Source organism: Jatropha curcas, chromosome 1 (assembly GCF_041381405.1).
Source record: "Jatropha curcas cultivar XTBG-Jc1 chromosome 1, XTBG_Jcur_1.0, whole genome shotgun sequence".
NCBI classification, from domain to species: Eukaryota; Viridiplantae; Streptophyta; class Magnoliopsida; order Malpighiales; family Euphorbiaceae; genus Jatropha; species Jatropha curcas.
Window position 1 is genome coordinate 23,754,435 of NC_143151.1, and position 16,324 is coordinate 23,770,758.

At 34.2% G+C, this 16,324-nt stretch overlaps 1 protein-coding gene and 1 pseudogene across 3 annotated transcripts; one reads left to right on the forward strand and one right to left on the reverse strand.

Annotated features, from left to right (window-relative positions):
• Positions 1-214: 214 nt before the first annotated feature.
• On the reverse strand, positions 215-3,692 carry LOC105630078 (protein BCCIP homolog). 3 transcript variants are annotated; one of them, XM_089718783.1, is made up of 9 exons: positions 3,542-3,692; positions 2,761-2,939; positions 2,601-2,674; positions 2,267-2,491; positions 1,447-1,656; positions 1,273-1,338; positions 1,021-1,110; positions 879-935; positions 215-525 (listed from the first exon to the last, which is right to left on the reverse strand). In XM_089718783.1, the coding sequence occupies exons 2-9, from the start codon at positions 2,915-2,917 to the stop codon at positions 427-429; spliced, it is 978 nt and encodes a 325-aa protein (XP_089574909.1). In that variant the 5' UTR covers positions 2,918-2,939; positions 3,542-3,692; the 3' UTR covers positions 215-426. The 3 variants fall into 3 exon arrangements, with proteins under 3 accessions (XP_089574909.1, XP_089574932.1, XP_089574953.1); XM_089718806.1 differs by having other exon boundaries at positions 2,761-3,235; positions 3,542-3,681; XM_089718827.1 differs by having other exon boundaries at positions 2,761-2,955; positions 3,542-3,649.
• Positions 3,693-12,715: 9,023 nt separating this feature from the next.
• The window catches only part of LOC149499192 (leucine-rich repeat extensin-like protein 4), a 31,989-nt pseudogene continuing 28,380 nt past the window's right edge, over positions 12,716-16,324 (forward strand).

Below are 16,324 nucleotides of genomic sequence, written 5' to 3' on the forward strand. Positions count from 1 at the left end.
TTGAAGTACTGTTTAGTGTTTTTTTTTTTTATAGTCAAAACTACGTCTACTATTTATACTGCACTATGGCATAGCATTTGAAAGTAAATTATGAAACATTATCCTCTAATAGTTAATACAACTAACAACTGATAAAATAACAATATTGTCAAACATGGCCTAAATCGGAAAAGGAAAATATCATCGTACCTATCTCATGAGTTAATCATTAATCTAAATGCAAAAAGAGATCCTCCTTAAACTGATTAATTGCTTCCAGAAGAGCAAAGGAAGAAATGAAAACTTTCCAACACCAAATAACCTATAAACATACAATTGAAATCAACTTGATGGAACAAGTGTTTGTCAACTATTTCTGATAAGAATAAAAAATAAAAATAAGGCATGTGGAATACAGAAAATTTGCTAACTGCCTACACTGGGACTTCAAGATTCATCAATCAAACTATGCAACTCCTTTTTGAAATTAGAAACTTTGTCTGCGTCAACAGCCATGACCAAACCCGTTAACCGGTAATTTCTTAGCTGCAATAGCAATCAAACCAAATATGCATTAACATCCGGCTACAGAAGCCAGTAGTGGCATGAATAAAGGTACAGGCGAGCAATAATGAACAACGCGTGAATGCTAATTGCCAAACCAAACAACACCAACAAAAAAAAAAATCATCTCCGTGGGACAAAGAAATAAAGGAGGAAAAAAGAAAGAAAGAGCAGAGCTGCAACAAGGAAATAATAGAAGTCCATCATTAGCAATGTACGAATGCTCTTAACCTCATTGATTTCAACAATAACCATATCAATGATATTAAGTTTGAAACTAGCTAGTAAACGACTTGACCAAAATAGCCCTATTAGGATAAAGCAATATTACTTGCCTCATGAGTTGTTACGTTCTCTGAGTGCAAAGGAAAATAGAAAGACCACTTGCAGAGCTGAAAGGTAATTGGAAACAACCAGGGCATGAGAAAGAAGCAACATCAGCATCTTGCATTATACCGATGTTAAAAGAATCTATACCTTGTGGAAAATTTCATCTTCAGGCTTAACATATATCAGCAATTCCTCATTGTGACTGTTTTTCCCCTTTTTGTGGTCTGCATTCTTGTGCTGTGGTTTCAAATCCACCAATGAAATATATATAGATAGATAGATAGAGAGAGAGAGAGAGAGAGAGAGAGAGAGAAAGAGAGAGCATTACTTCAGCGATAGATCCTAAAAGAGCACAAAGTAAAAGTACAAACAACAGCAGGAGATTCTATAATGGTTTACCTTGTAAATTCTACTAACTATCAAATAGGACTTGAAGCAGAAAGCTTTCCTCAGCTCCTCAGTTGGCTTCAACAACAATGAAACCAGAAAAATTTAGTAAGCAGACAAAGTCGAGTACAGCAAAGTGAAGAAAGATATCTAGCTCACCCATTCCATACAACATTCTCATCTAACCTCATCTTCTGTAGCCCATAAGATTTCATCAAAGAGGGCATCATAAAGAGGTGGCAAAAGTTGAGGAGGAAGATTGAAAACACGTTGAGAGATCAAGAGACCAACATCATGTGCTTGCTCTTCCAAAAACAATCTTAAATCATCCATTACATTCTTGTCCTGGCATACTTTTGTTAGGAACTCCTTGACCTCTGTAATACATTTGTGATCCTGGTAGGAACCAGGACATAATTCAGTAGCCAGCACAAACGAAATGTCATAGATCTGAAGAACTATCAAGTACAATCAATGGTTAACAGCAAACTGAGAATAACAGACAGCATGGCTATCATTCAACAAAGACTTGTTAGGAAAGGTGATTATCTACGTGCTCTTAAATGACAGGTTCAAAGCTAGGTAGATAAGTCATGACCAGGGTTTGTTATCTTTCACAGATATGTTGTCATACACATAACATGTGTATGTAGAAGTTAACCATGCACCTAAAGTTGATTCAGACTTCTTGAGAAAGTCCACCACTAAATTATTTAGCCCAATTAAGTTAAAGGCAGAATCATGGCACCGAAACATTTTTGTTACATAGAGACTACAAGTCAGACACTTGGCTGTAACAGCTTGTACTCAGATCAAATTTAAGCAGGGAATATCTAAAGTGTAAACCATTCCCATCCTACCAGACTGCCTAACTGGATAAGCCACAATGTAATTGCAGAAAATTAGCCATTGGAACCACAGGAGACTCAAGAGCAAGAGAGAGACTTCATACTCCAAAAATCATCAAAAAAGGTGGGAAAACATATTGAAAGTATAAATCAGTTACCTTATATCTTCCCAAGTTAAGGGCAGTAACAACAGAAAACAGCCCATTATCTTCATCATCCTCTAATTTAACAACAGTCCCCACTGTAGTCTGTCCTAATATCAAGTCTACAAAACCACTCAAATCCCATTGTTCATTATCAAGGTAATTTTGCAGCAGGATCTTCACTCCATGAAAATCACCAGGTTTAGGATCAAAGAAAGCAAAATCTGCTTGGATAACTCCCTTCAAAAGGTACACATCGAAACACATAACAATAAATATTAAAATGCACCAAAAAAAGGCTAGTAACTGAGATTTTGTTGCCATGAATTCAAATAAAAAAATTGCTTACTTCAAAATCTTCTTCCTCAGAAGACTCAGACTGTTCATTCTTCTCTTCCAAAGTGTGATTAACAAATTCATCATCTAGACACCACATCAAATCATATGAACCAGAAAGCAAAAGTGAAGAGAATCTCATTTCATATTTATGTACACTGAGATAATAATACCAGGTGCTCGGGCCGAAGATTCGTGCAGTTTCATGTCACGTCTCTGCCGCTTGCTTGTGGAAGCTGAGGTAAGATTAGCAACTGAACGGGCAAATGGGGAGAAGGTCACAGGCAGAACCATTGTTGATCGGCTGGACCTTGTTGCCTTCCGTGGCATTGTTCCTCTCCAGTGATTAAAACTAAATGGGAAAATTGCTAAGAACCAATCAGCCTGAGATTATACTTGATGCGCATAACAAATGTATCCATTTTTATGTCAACGAGATAACAGATTAACACCACATGCTAATACTGTACCAATCACTGCCTACTGAGTTATAGGCAGCATCAAAACATGCAGACGTATAATCATTTATTCTTTTCACAGGTGGAGTAGAAAAACTATAAATTATATCCCATCTATAACGCTGATGATGAGAAATTGGATAAGCTCAGCAGCAGCACCAAATCAATCCAATTTCAAGAGTAAAATTAACTGAAAATAAACAATAATATATAAGGATTTACAAAATCAAATAAAATGTAGAGTTCTAAGACAGTTACAACCATAACAGTAGCTGATCCTCAAAACTATATATTTTTATACACACACGCACAAAATTCTCACAGGAAAAAAGAAACTGCACAGATTCGAACAAAAACCACAAATCATAATAGACATAAGCTCACACAAAATGATCATAACAGAAAAAAAGCATGTATCTTTGTTGTTGAAATCAAACAACCCCATTTTAAAAGAATATTAAGAGTAGGTATACACAAAATAAGCAATGAAACTTACAGGTCGAAGTCGAGAAGGGCAGCGTCAAATAGACAGCAAGAAATGTTGAATTGAGATGAAGGTGAATGTTTGAGGAATTCGGTCAGTAATTCAATTAGGGTTTAGTCGAGGTTCTTCTATAATGGACTATCATATCCACTGAAAAGAGGAGCCAGCCCATATATGTGTGCACTGTCCATTTACAGAAGTCCAGCCCAAATAAAAATATTTTGCTTAAATTTGTAAAACAAATGGGTCGCTATCGATGAAAGGCCTTGTGGAACATGCAATTGCAATGAGCAATCTTATACCAACCAAATTGCTGAGATTATTATTGTGAAGATAAACTGTTTGACTGACAATCACATGCCCAAATCATAAAAATTGTGAATTATTAAAGATCCTAAATAAATTGTCTTTATTCAACTGCACGTGAATATCTACTACAAGTTTAAATATCGAAAAATTAATTAAAATATTATTAATTTGTTGAAAAAAAAATCAACATATCCACCTTTCAAAAGGAAAAAAAAAAAAAAAAAAAAAAAAGCAAAAATCAACGCATCTCCCTGTGTACATTATATAATATATATGAAGCCATGTCCCAATTTCACTATTACATAAATTTTCCTTTCCAATATTGTTTGTAAAAGTCCATGTGCAATAATTTAATTTACTATAAAAATTGATTATTTTTTATCATGGGAATTAATAATAAATATTTTTTATTTTCTTTATTTATCTTCTTTATTGTAGTAGTTAAAATAAAGAGAAAACTGTCGAAACAGCTGCAATTAGGGCTATAAGCAGACCAACTGTTTGTAAACTATTCGAGACTTGAGTCGATAAAAGTTCAACTCAATTCGAGTTTCGATTTCTGAACGAATTAAACTTGAACAAAATTTTAGGCTCTTTTAAATAAACGAACCAAACTTGAGCATAAAATAGTTCGTCTCAGTAAAGCTCGCGAGCTGTATAATTTGTGAGGTTTGCAAACAGGCTTGCGAACAAGCTCGTTCAATAGGCTCGTAAACATGCTCGTTTAATAAGCTTATGAACAAGCTAGTTTAATAAGATCATAAACAAGCTCGTTTACATTTTTTTTTATAAATGTATTAATTTTTGTAATAATTATTTCAAAATTATTATATTAATAAATATATTTAAATTATAATATAATTTATAAAGTTATGAACTTATGATTAGATAACATATCATCATCATGTTCACATACAATCGGTTATATCTATTATGAAATTATTCTCTATACGATGATTCTGGAAACATAAATATTATAATAGCAAGTACACGTATCAAAAATAGCAAGAAAATCGAAAATAACAAACAACTAATTAGGAAAATTGCTTCAGATCATAATTTCAGGTCCAAAATACAATTTCCAATTGCAAACTATAGATGGAAAAATTTTATCAAGACAATCACGTATAGCAGCCATAAATAGAAAAGCAAACAGCTAAAACCATACGAATACAGGTCCAAAAAGCATAAGCTAAAACCATAAACCATAAGCTATTCAAATCAATAGTAGAAACAGAGAAGCACTAACAATGTTTAATTTCTCAGAAACTTGTCTACCGTTCCCCAATTACTGAACTACACAAATTAGCACTTCCATATCTGAACAAAAAAAAAATCGAATGGGCTCATTTAAGTGAATTTGTTGACAATTACTCACGCCATTTGAAATATATAAGAAATAAGTTGATTAGTGAATGAAGCTCAAATGTCCTCATCAATCTTATAGTATCAGAAACATACATGTATCCCTGATATATCTTTGTGTGCGTATGAAGTGGTGTTCTTCAAATTATATACTTTTTAGAGCCAAATGTACATACCTTTCTTATGTCACTGGAGTCTCATCATTTTCGTGACCAATTGCAGCTGATTTGAAAATCTCTTTACTTTAACATTACAAAAAAATCGCCAATTTGTGACCGATTATTGCAACCGACTCAAATCGATCTCACAATTGCGACCGATTTGCGACTTATTTACAAACAGTCGCTAATTGTAGCGCTAAAAATTCTCGCGAGTCTGTTTTTCAGTTTGCGACTAGTATATGACGGATCTGCGATCGATTTTGCGATTGATCTGCGAGTACGTGTTATTCCGTCGCAAAATTGCACGCTTCAAAATATGGAATAAAGTCTGCGACCGATTTGCGACCGAAGACTATGGTCGCAAATTGGTCTCAATTTTATTCCGAAATAAAACGATGTCGCAGAGTTAAAAATTGCAACTGATTTTAATGAAATTTGCGACCGACAAATCGGTCGCAAATTTTAGCGCTTTAAACGTCAGACGCCCTCCTTCTTTTTTCTTTCTTCTCCTTCTCCTCTCCTCTCCTTCGTTCGCAGCGCCGCTCCAGCCCCTCCTGACGCCGCTCCAGCCCCTCCTGACGCCGCTCCATCTCGCCTAACGCCGCCACCTCCGCTCCATTGCAGGTCCGGTCACTCCTCAACGCCGTTCGTGCTATTTGGACACTAGTTGAGGTAAGTTTTGCGATTTATTTTTTTTCAATTTTTTTTTTTTTTTTTGCAATTTATGTGTTTTTTGCGATTTTGGTATATTTGAAAGGGTTATTTGAAATTAGGTGCGTTTTATATTTATTATTATTATTATTATTATTATTATTATTATTATTATTATTATTATTATTATTGTTACTGTTATTATTATTATTATTATTATTAATATTGTTTACATACACTCACACGAAGGACCACGATCTTAATACGTTTGTCGACAGACGTGCGGTGAGCGTCAATGTAAGTAACAATGAAGAATATTTACATTTACCCTCTAGTCGTTGCGAAAATGTACAAAGTTCAATATAATAAAGCTTGCAACTGCATCGATTAATTAATTTTTTGTTTTCAGGAGAACTATACTACAGCTCGGGAGCGTCTTGTTTCTTCTCAGACTGATGAATCTGAAGCTGAGTCAAGAATTGATGAGGTAGCACTTTATCTCAAGGCTGTAGGGGGCGAGAAGAAGAGGAAGGTATACGACATCGGGTCTCAAGCATCACAGTTTTACTGCGGCTCAGCATCTCACGCTTCTATAGCTAGCGCAGGACCACATCCCGAGCACACTATCGAGGAGTTTACTGAATTACGAGCTCGTGTTGATGATCAGCAGAGACAGATTGCAGAACTTAGAGTGCATGTCATGCGGTTGTCCGGTGAGCCCGGTGCTGGTACTTCTTCCTTTGATCCTGCGCCTGCTACACACCGAAATGTTTCAACATCTCAGCAGCAGCCACTACCGTCTCATGATCCCGATGCTGCAGACGATACCTTAGTCACCCCTCCTGGCACTACAGCACATCCAGCAGGTACTCCTCTTGGCGATTCAACATTGGATTGTGCAGATAAGCAACCGCATAGATTTGATTTTGGATCTTTTTAGTTTTCCTGTTGTTTTTTGACATTCTGTTCAGTATAATAACAATTACATTTTTATATTGTTTTTGAATTGCGTTTGTGATATATATATATATATATACATATGTCGATTTTCACATGTGCAAAAAAATTATGGTTTTATAATAATTTTTATTTTTTTATTTTTTTTAATTTTGCGACCGATTTGCGACCAAAAATAAAAACTTTAAATTTATAATTTGCGACTGATTTGCGACCGAATTTCATAATTGCGACAGACTTTTTCTGCGACCAATTTGCGACAGCGTTTCCAACGGGAAACACGATCAAATTTTGCGGCCAATTTTTTAATTTTGCGACCGATTTATCGGTCGCTAATTGGTGACCAATAAATAATCGGTCACAAAATATATTGCGACAAGCATTTTTGCGACCTATGTATGTCGGTCGCAGATCGGTCGCTAATGCAATTTAGAGACCGATTTCTTGCGTTTTGCGACCGATTGGCCTATCACAAAATGCCGTTTTTTTTTTTTTGTAGTGTAACTACTATAATAAGAAGATAAATAAAGAAAATAAAAAATATTTATTATTAATTCCCATGATAAAAAATTGTTATTACTAAGAAGTAAAAAGTAAGAAGTAACCTGATTACTAAGAAGTAGGGATGGCCATATTACGGTTCAGGGAACCGAAACCGGTGGTTCGAACCGGTCTCGAACCGTAACTGGAACCGGTGAGAACCGGAACCGATACGAACCGAAACAGGAACCGAATATTTTCGGTTCGGTTCCGATTCCAGTTTTGTTGGAACTGCAAACCGGCGGTTTCACAAACCGGTTGGAACCGGATGGAACTGCCGGTTCTCCAGCCGGTTAGAACCGCCAGTTCGAACCGGCAGTTCTAACCGTTAGAAACTTTCAGTTTTTTTTTTTAATTTTGTTGTGAAATCTCTTAATTATCCCTCCCAACAACCATAAATGGCTACATAACGGCTAGTTTCAAGGGTATTTTTGGAAAGATAATTTTTTGGATTTATTATAAATACCTCATTTCATTTGATTTACAAATTCCTCACAAAAAAATTTCTACTCTCTCTATACTATACTACACTCTACTCTATATTATTCTTCTCTACTCTACAATCTCTCTTATTATTCTCTTTAATTTTTTTTATTCAATTTTCCAAATTATATCTTATTATCATATAATGGCAAGTGGAGGAAACTCAAATTCAAGTAAGGGCATGGGAAAGATTGGAGAAACACAATATCCATCTATCCCTACAAACGACATCTTTGATTTCACTCCCAACCAATTTAATTTTGAGGGATATCCAAATGAAAATTTGGAAATTCCAACTCAAGAATCTGAATTTAATAATGAGCAATTACAAGAAGAGGAAGAGCAAGAGCAAGAGCAACGTGCACAAATTGTTGGAAGAGCAAGACAAAGTTCCGACATATTCGCTATTCATTTCACGAAAAAATTCAAAGGTGAGAAAATGTTTGATGTAATTTGCAATTATTGTGGAAAATCTTATAAATTTAAACAAGTGGGCGGCTATGGATCATTTTGGAATCATTTGGAGACAAAACTTCCAACAAAAATAGGAGTTGATCGGTCTCAAACACAAATTTCTGGGTACGCATCTTCTAACCTTTCTTTATTTAAATATTCTGAAAAAATACAAAAAGAAGAATTAGCAAAAATGATTTCTATGGAACATTTATCTTTTAGTTTTGGTGAAAAAGTAGGTTTTAATAATTATTGTAAAAAAACTTTAAATCCTTCTGCTAAAAGAGTGCCAAGATATACTGTAAAACGAAATATTATTTCTTTATATAATAAAGGAAAAAAAGAGTTAGAGCTTTTTTCAAATGAAAATTCGTGTTTCAATTTATTGTGATATTTGGAGTGATCATTGGCAAATGCATTCTTATATGGTCATTACATGTCAATGGATTGATGATGGTTGGAAAATTCAAAAAAGAATTATTGCAGTTCGTGCTTTTGATGATAAACATACTGCAAATAATATTTATAGAATAATTGTTTAAATTTTAGAGGAATATAAGTTGACAAAAAAAAAATTTTCAATTTCATTTGATTATGCTTCTGCTAATACTAAATCAATTATTGAACTTAAAAATATTTGTGAACCAAATATTGGTGGAAAATTTTTTCATATAAGATGTGCATGCCATGTTTTAAATTTATGTGTACAAGATGGTTTAAAAATTCTTGAATCTTTTATTTCTCCAATTAAAAAAACTATTTCATATTTATGGGGACATTCCCAAGTGATGAAAAGTTGGGCTAAATTTTGTAAGGAAAATAATAAAAGACCAAAACGTTTTCCAAGGGATGTCCCAACTCGTTGGAATTCAACATATGAATTATTAAACGAGTCTTTTTCTTATAAAGAATTATTATGTTTTTTTGTTACTAATAATATTGAAGATATTAATTTATATCCACAAAATTGGGATATTTGTGCAAAAATTTTAGATATTTTAAAAATATTTAATGATGCTACCTATAAATTTACTGGGGTTTATTATCTCACATCTCATTTATTTTTACCTATGTGTATTAATATTGTTAGTGCACTCCAAGAATTTGAAAATGATTATACATTAAAAGATTGTGTTTTTTCAATGAAATAAAAAATGGTTATCTTATTTTAAAAATATATCACCCCTTTACTTGTTGCTATTGTATTTAATCCTAGATGTAAAATTGATGTTTTATGTAAATATTTGACTATTTATTATGAAGTATTAAATCTTGATATAGGAGATAATGTTAATATAAATGTAGTATTGCATGAAGTTAAACAAAATATTATGCAATTATATAGTGAATTTGTTTCAATTTTCTAGTTCATCTACTTTTAATTCTTCTTAATCTAATATTCAACAATTTCCAACACAAAGGGTAAGTGGTGTTAGTATTGCTGAACAAGTTTTACTACAAAGACAAAAAAAACCAAGGGAATCCAGTTCTTTTTCTGAATTTGATAATTATCTAACCACTTCTTTTAAGTTTGGTAATGATTATGCAGATACTAATTTTCCAATTTTAGATTGGTGGAGTGGTCACGCCAATACTTTTCCAATACTTTCTTTAATTGCAAAACAAGTTTTAGCAGCTCCGGTCTCCACTGTTGCGGTTGAACAAGCTTTTAGTCAAAGAGGAAACATACTTGATAAAACACGATCTCGTATGACACCCAATTCATTAGAAGCACAATCATGCGTGGATGATTGGAGCAAGGCCGAACTAAGAGCACAAGAAAATCTAAAAGAAAATGAAGATTTATATGATTTATACGATGGGTCCTCAACGGGAACATCAACCGGCGGTGCAAATAGCGAATAAGGTAAAAGGGGTGAAATTGGTATAAGGTAAGTAAGAACTAAGTGGGCTTTGATTCCTCTAAACCCCAAGAGGATACATAGGCAACTTAATTTTTTTTTAAAAAAAAAATTAAGTTCAAGCCCTTTTTTTTAAAAAAAAAAAAATTATGTTCAAACTTTTTTAAACAAAAAATAAATTAGTTGAAGACTTTTTTTTTTAAAATAAATAAGTTCAAGTCTTTAAAAAAATAAATTTGATTGAAACATTTTTTAATTTTTTAGGTGTATTTTTTTTAGGAATAACTTTCAAAAATTTTTAAAATTTTGAAAATCGGTCTTCAAAATTTAAAATTTAAAATTATGCGATTTGCCGAAAAACCGGTCAAAAAATCGATCGGAACCGTCGGTTTTGAAACTGTCGATGAACCGGAACCGTTCGGTTCCAAACCGGAAATTTTCGGTTCAGTTCCGGAACCGGAACTGCCGGTTCCAGAACCATGGCCACCCCTACTAAGAAGCAACCTGCAAAACAGTAAAACAAACAAAATATCAAGAAAACAAAAATTGAAATCAATTAAAAGCGTTATTACATTCACTCAGTGTTATTACTTTTAACACATAGTATTAGTAAGAAATTCAAGTATAAATTTATAAGAATGAGTATAGCATTAGAAGTCTGATTGCATCAAGACTAGAGCATTCAAATATTGAGCATGACTAACTACAAGAATCTGTTATCCAAAAATGATAATGATTAGTGGAAGGAATCATTCCACATCACGATAATTTTATAATGTTAATGTGGGCCTATAATCTAACAATAGGTGTATATGGTGTAGAAGGATTGTACTAGGGTAGTAGTTGTAATTTAATTTGTTATTGGAGGGTAATAACGGTAATGAAAAGCCAATGAACACTAACACTGTTTTTGAATTTCACTTTCGCAAAGCCAACCTTGCTATACCTCCACCCTTCAGATATTTCTCTCTCCCAAAATCAAAGCAGCTCCAAGACCCTTAACATTGTAGTCGATGGACATGAAATACACTTGAAACTTGATTTTGCTACAGTGTGAAAGCAACCGACAGACAAGTTTGAATCGAAGAATAATGAAACGAAAAATGGAAGGGGAGTTTTAGGAGCAAGAAGAAAGGGCTTTTTTTGGAATGGTGATCGTTTGGTGATATCGAAAGCGACAAAATGAAACTGATGCAGCATACAGTGTTCTGAGTAATGGTGCTGCGCGATTTACAATTTTCAATTTGAAAAATGTATTTCTATATTTGAATGGCAGAATATGATTAGTTGCGATTTATAATTTTCAGTTTGAAAAATGTATTTGTATATTTGAATGCCATAATATGATTAGTTTAATATGCATAAAATTATTCGTATTGACGTGGTAAAATTACATTTCATTGTTGGCTAATGAGGTTGCATAACGAGTTAGATATACGCTACATAATTTGCTAGTAATGTATCAAAGAAATTGGAATTGCCCACTTCATTGTCCAATGGGAACCACCTTAGTTCACTGATCCTCTTTGTTGGCAAATGTTTGTGAACCCAAAGAAGCACAGTATAAGATGAAAGTGAAGTATGATGCAGGAAGTCATGTTTTGTTTGTTCTGTTGGTAAACTAATTATGTTTCTTAGTTTAAGAAATCATTGACGTTGGTTATTAAACAAACATATGAAATTTGTTTAATTGTTTGCATACATGACATAGTTATTCGGTTTAAAAAAATCGTTTTGGAAATGGTAGGAATTTTCAAGAAGCTACAAGTTGCCATGTATACTGTATTTACTCAATGACATTTGCCATTTATATAAAGTAAGCATAGACGGAAAGATTATAATCTATTATGTGAAAACATCGTTGCTTTATTCATAGATGTTGCTTTTAACCCATGATATGAGCTACATGTTGAATGAAATTTGTGTAGGATTTTAAGAGGGAGATATGGATGAGCTCAGTATAAGTGAAGGCCTAGTTTGTAGTGACAGTGAAATAGTAGAGATAATATTATCTAGGAGAGACAATATCAGTGACCATGGGTGTGACACCATCATTGAGCCAAGGGTTGGAATGTCGTTCTCCACTATTGATGATCTTATTGAATTCTATCAAACATATGCAAAGGGCTAGGGATTCTGTATGAACAAAGTTTTTCGGAAAAAGGACATTAATGGGGTTCAACAATTTTACACAATTGGATGCCATCATGGCCTAAAAGCAAGAGGTAATAGCAAGACTGGTGATAGAGAGAGGTCATTTATAAGAATTGGATGTAAAGAAAGAGTGTACTAGTCTGCACAAAATGATGGAAGGTTGCGAATAAACAAGGTGATATTGGAACACAACCAGGAAATGACCTCTAGCAAGTCAAGATTTTTACAAAAGCACCGTGAGATATTACCTCATGGGAAGTGGAGCAGAGGTTAACAACAGTTATGGAATTCGACAATGTAAGACCATCCGCTCACTTGTTGCTAAGGCTAGTGGATATGACATGATGAGGTGTTCTAAGAGGGATTGAAGGAACCATCTAGGCTAAGTTCGCAAGTTGCTATACAGAGGGTGATGCGGAATCTGTGCATCAACTTTTTAGAAGAATGCATTAAAGGGACGACAATTTTTTTTTATGAAATTGTAGCAGATAAAGATAGTAGGATGAAGAACATATTCTGAGCGGATGCATAGTGCCAAAATGCATATAAGGACTTTGGTGATGTGATATCATTTTATACTACCTATCTAGTAAATAGATACCAAATGCCTTCCGCACCTTTTGTCGGTGTTAATCATCATGGACAATTGATCCTATTGGGATGTGCATTGCTATGTAACAAGAAAGTGTCTAACTTTGTGTGGGTTTTTAGGCAGTGGTTGCATTGCATGGGGGGGGGGGTTCTACCTCCTACAATTATCACTGACCAATGTCCAAGCATAGCCAAAGGCTATTTGAATTGTCTTCCCCAAAGCAAGGCATCGTTAGTGCCTTTGGCACCTAATGGCCAAATTCCCTGAGAAAATGAAATGCTTCAAGAGGTGTGATGACTTAAAAGATTATTTCATGCAGTTGGTATATGATAGCTCCTCAATTGAAGAGTTTGAGATAGGTTGGGCTTTAATTTTAGAATGTTTCAGTCTATATGAGCACTCTTGGCTAGAAGACTTATGGGAAGGGAGAGAGAGATGGGCGCCTGTATATGTTAGGAGGCACTTCTGGGCAGGGATGTCATCCACCCAATGAAGTGAGAGCATGAATTCATATTTCGACGAGTATATTCATTCGAGGAGCACATTGCAGTAGTTTGTTGAGCAGTGCGAAGTGGCATTGATGGATAAAGTGGAGAAAGAGATAGAAGCATACTTCAACTCAATGAACACTGAGATTCCTGTGTTTAGTGACTATTCTATAGAGAAACAATTCCAGGAGGTTTACACGCATGGAATCTATGCGAAGGTTCGGAAGGAATTTTGGAAAATGATATAGTATAGTCCTTCTCATTTGCGATCAAGGTCGAATGTGCATAAGTGGGAAGTAGATTGCTAAGTGTATATAAAAGATGCTAGATATTAGAAGCGAGTGTGCTATGAAGTCACGTATGACAGCTCCACTAATGATATCCACTGTAGTTGCTTGTTGTTTGAGTATATGGGTATATATTATGCGCACACTCCTTATGTGTGCTTGCGAAGAATGATGTGGAAGTATTGCCCAATAAGTATATATTGAACAGATAGAGAAAAGACTTGAAGTGATCTCATAGCAAAATTAAGTCCCATATTGGAGGCATTCAATACTTGAAAGAAGTTAAACGGGTGAAGGCTCTTGAAGAACTGTTTAATGTTGCAGCGAATATGGCTTGTGGAAAAGATGAAATGTATTCATTCACGTTCAATTTAATAAGGAGTGTTGTGAGGAAGTTAGAGAAATGGGACAACGGGAAGAATTCTAGTACTATCAACATTCCACAAAGCGGCAAAGAAATTGGACCTGAATCAACATGCGGATTATTTGCATGTACTATTGGAATTGATGTTTAGCTTCCATAATGTTTTGTTTACTTGTCTTATTGCTGAATTAAAAGTGTTGGAGTTTGTACTTGATTTTTTACTACTATATTATTTTTAATTCACTCACAAGTATTTGACGTGCGACAAATGATTAGTATTGAACCTGAGGTGGAAACGAATTTGTCCCACCTTATTCAAACTCGAGGAGCCTATATACGAAGTGGAGAACAAATATCTCACACCCCAGTTGCAGGAACGTCAAGCGTTAGCATGGTTGACCTACTCTATATGATGCGCGCTGGTGTATGACTGAACGTGAGAAAATTTTCAACTATGACTATGACGTGGACTAAATTTTGTTTTCATTCATTTGAAGCCATTATTTAATGGCATTTTTTCATGATACCATTGATACCACAGTAGCCCTTGCATTGTAAAAATTTGTAGTCGATATTCAAGTATTAATGTAATTGGCCACTTTAGTTTAACATAGTGACAATGCACTAAGTTCCTTGCCCAAGAGAATACATTTTCTGTGTATGTTATTCTTGTCCACTAACATGAGTTGGTAAGATGTGATTGTTTGTATGGCCTTGTATTGTATTAATTAAGTTCAGTTTTGTGATTGGTTGGTCGCTAATTATACTCAATTGTTTTATCATTGCAGTTCCTTAATTCGCCTTTTTTTTCTCACAGTTGAATTTCAATCTGTAGTTGGGAAGCTCTTAAATTTTTTTTCCTAGAGAAGTTGATTTCTACATGTATCGTATAGTGGAAACCAATATGGCAATGTACATTCTTTAACTTAGGCAAATTGGAATGGGTTTCAATATACTGTATAAATAAAGCATATATAAGGAATTGAGCACATTCGTTAAGTGATATATTTTTTATGGTCCATGTAAAAGACAGTTGCGGGCTGGGTATTTTGAATGAAACTGCCCCATGTACATTGAGTGCTTAAAATGGTCTTTTTTAGCATATACATTGAGTTGGCCCAACGATATGATGTTGAATTTAGCATAAGCAAGCTGCTGGGCCTTAGCATGCAGTGTAACTATAGTGTCAACATTGGGCATCGCTATACAGTCCACCGGGGCTTTTATTTTCTATTTGGTATCATTTGAACAACCCATATAATATTTACAATTTTCATATTGCCAACTTCAGATCATAACACTGGGGAGTATTAAGACAAAACCATATTTAAATATGAATTTCTTTTTATTAAAATCATTTGCATTATAGATTAAAAATTATCACATACAGTAAACTTGAAAATTTTATTGGTGCAAATACAGGTAATATGCGAGAAAAAACATTGCAGAAAATGCAAATTATGTCCAAACATTACAAATCAATAAATCAGTACATTCTATCCTAACAAGACAATCATCTTCAGTAGCTTTGTCTCCTAAATTTCCTTCAGCAATCAACCACTTGACTGGAGCACTCAATTAGAAAAGAAACAGTTCCACTTGATGCATTAGCTACAACAGGAACAACAATCTTCCTTGGGGAATTGCTAGCAACATTCAACAGCAATTCGTTGTTATTATGACTCGAACTACATTCTATGTCTCTATCAAAACAAGGAACAACAATTTATGAGGTGATCTTACTAAATTATAATAACCGAATTATCAAATGGTAGAGAAATTCATCCACATAACATGAAAATAAAAGAAAAAAAAGCCAACATACTTTCCATTTGAGAAAGGTTTAGATTCTATTACGCATGCGTTCTTCAATCCTCCTTCCTAAACAGCAACACCTACAATCACACACATTAGTAGTCATTTCAATCCACCGCACTTAGACGACTTTAGATGTGTTCCATATCATAATAAAACATACATTCAGATTACGAATATAAATTAGTCAAAGATAACAGTCATAACATGCCATGTGGAATACATGTATCCTCATTCAATTTTGCAAACTGTGCACGACGCAAGGGCAGCTTTATTGTTCTACATCTCCTTCTGCTTTCATGTTTCCATGTTGT

Excerpts from the sequence above, each read along its gene's own strand:
- LOC105630078 (XM_089718783.1), bottom strand. The coding sequence starts at position 2,917 with ATGCCACGGAAGGCAACAAGGTCCAGCCGATCAACAATGGTTCTGCCT. Across the intron at positions 1,339-1,446 it reads TATGGGCTACAGAAGATGAG|CCAACTGAGGAGCTGAGGAA; the intron begins GTTAGATGAGAA and ends TTGTTGTTGAAG. Across the intron at positions 1,111-1,272 it reads TAGTTAGTAGAATTTACAAG|CACAAGAATGCAGACCACAA; the intron begins GTAAACCATTAT and ends TTGAAACCACAG.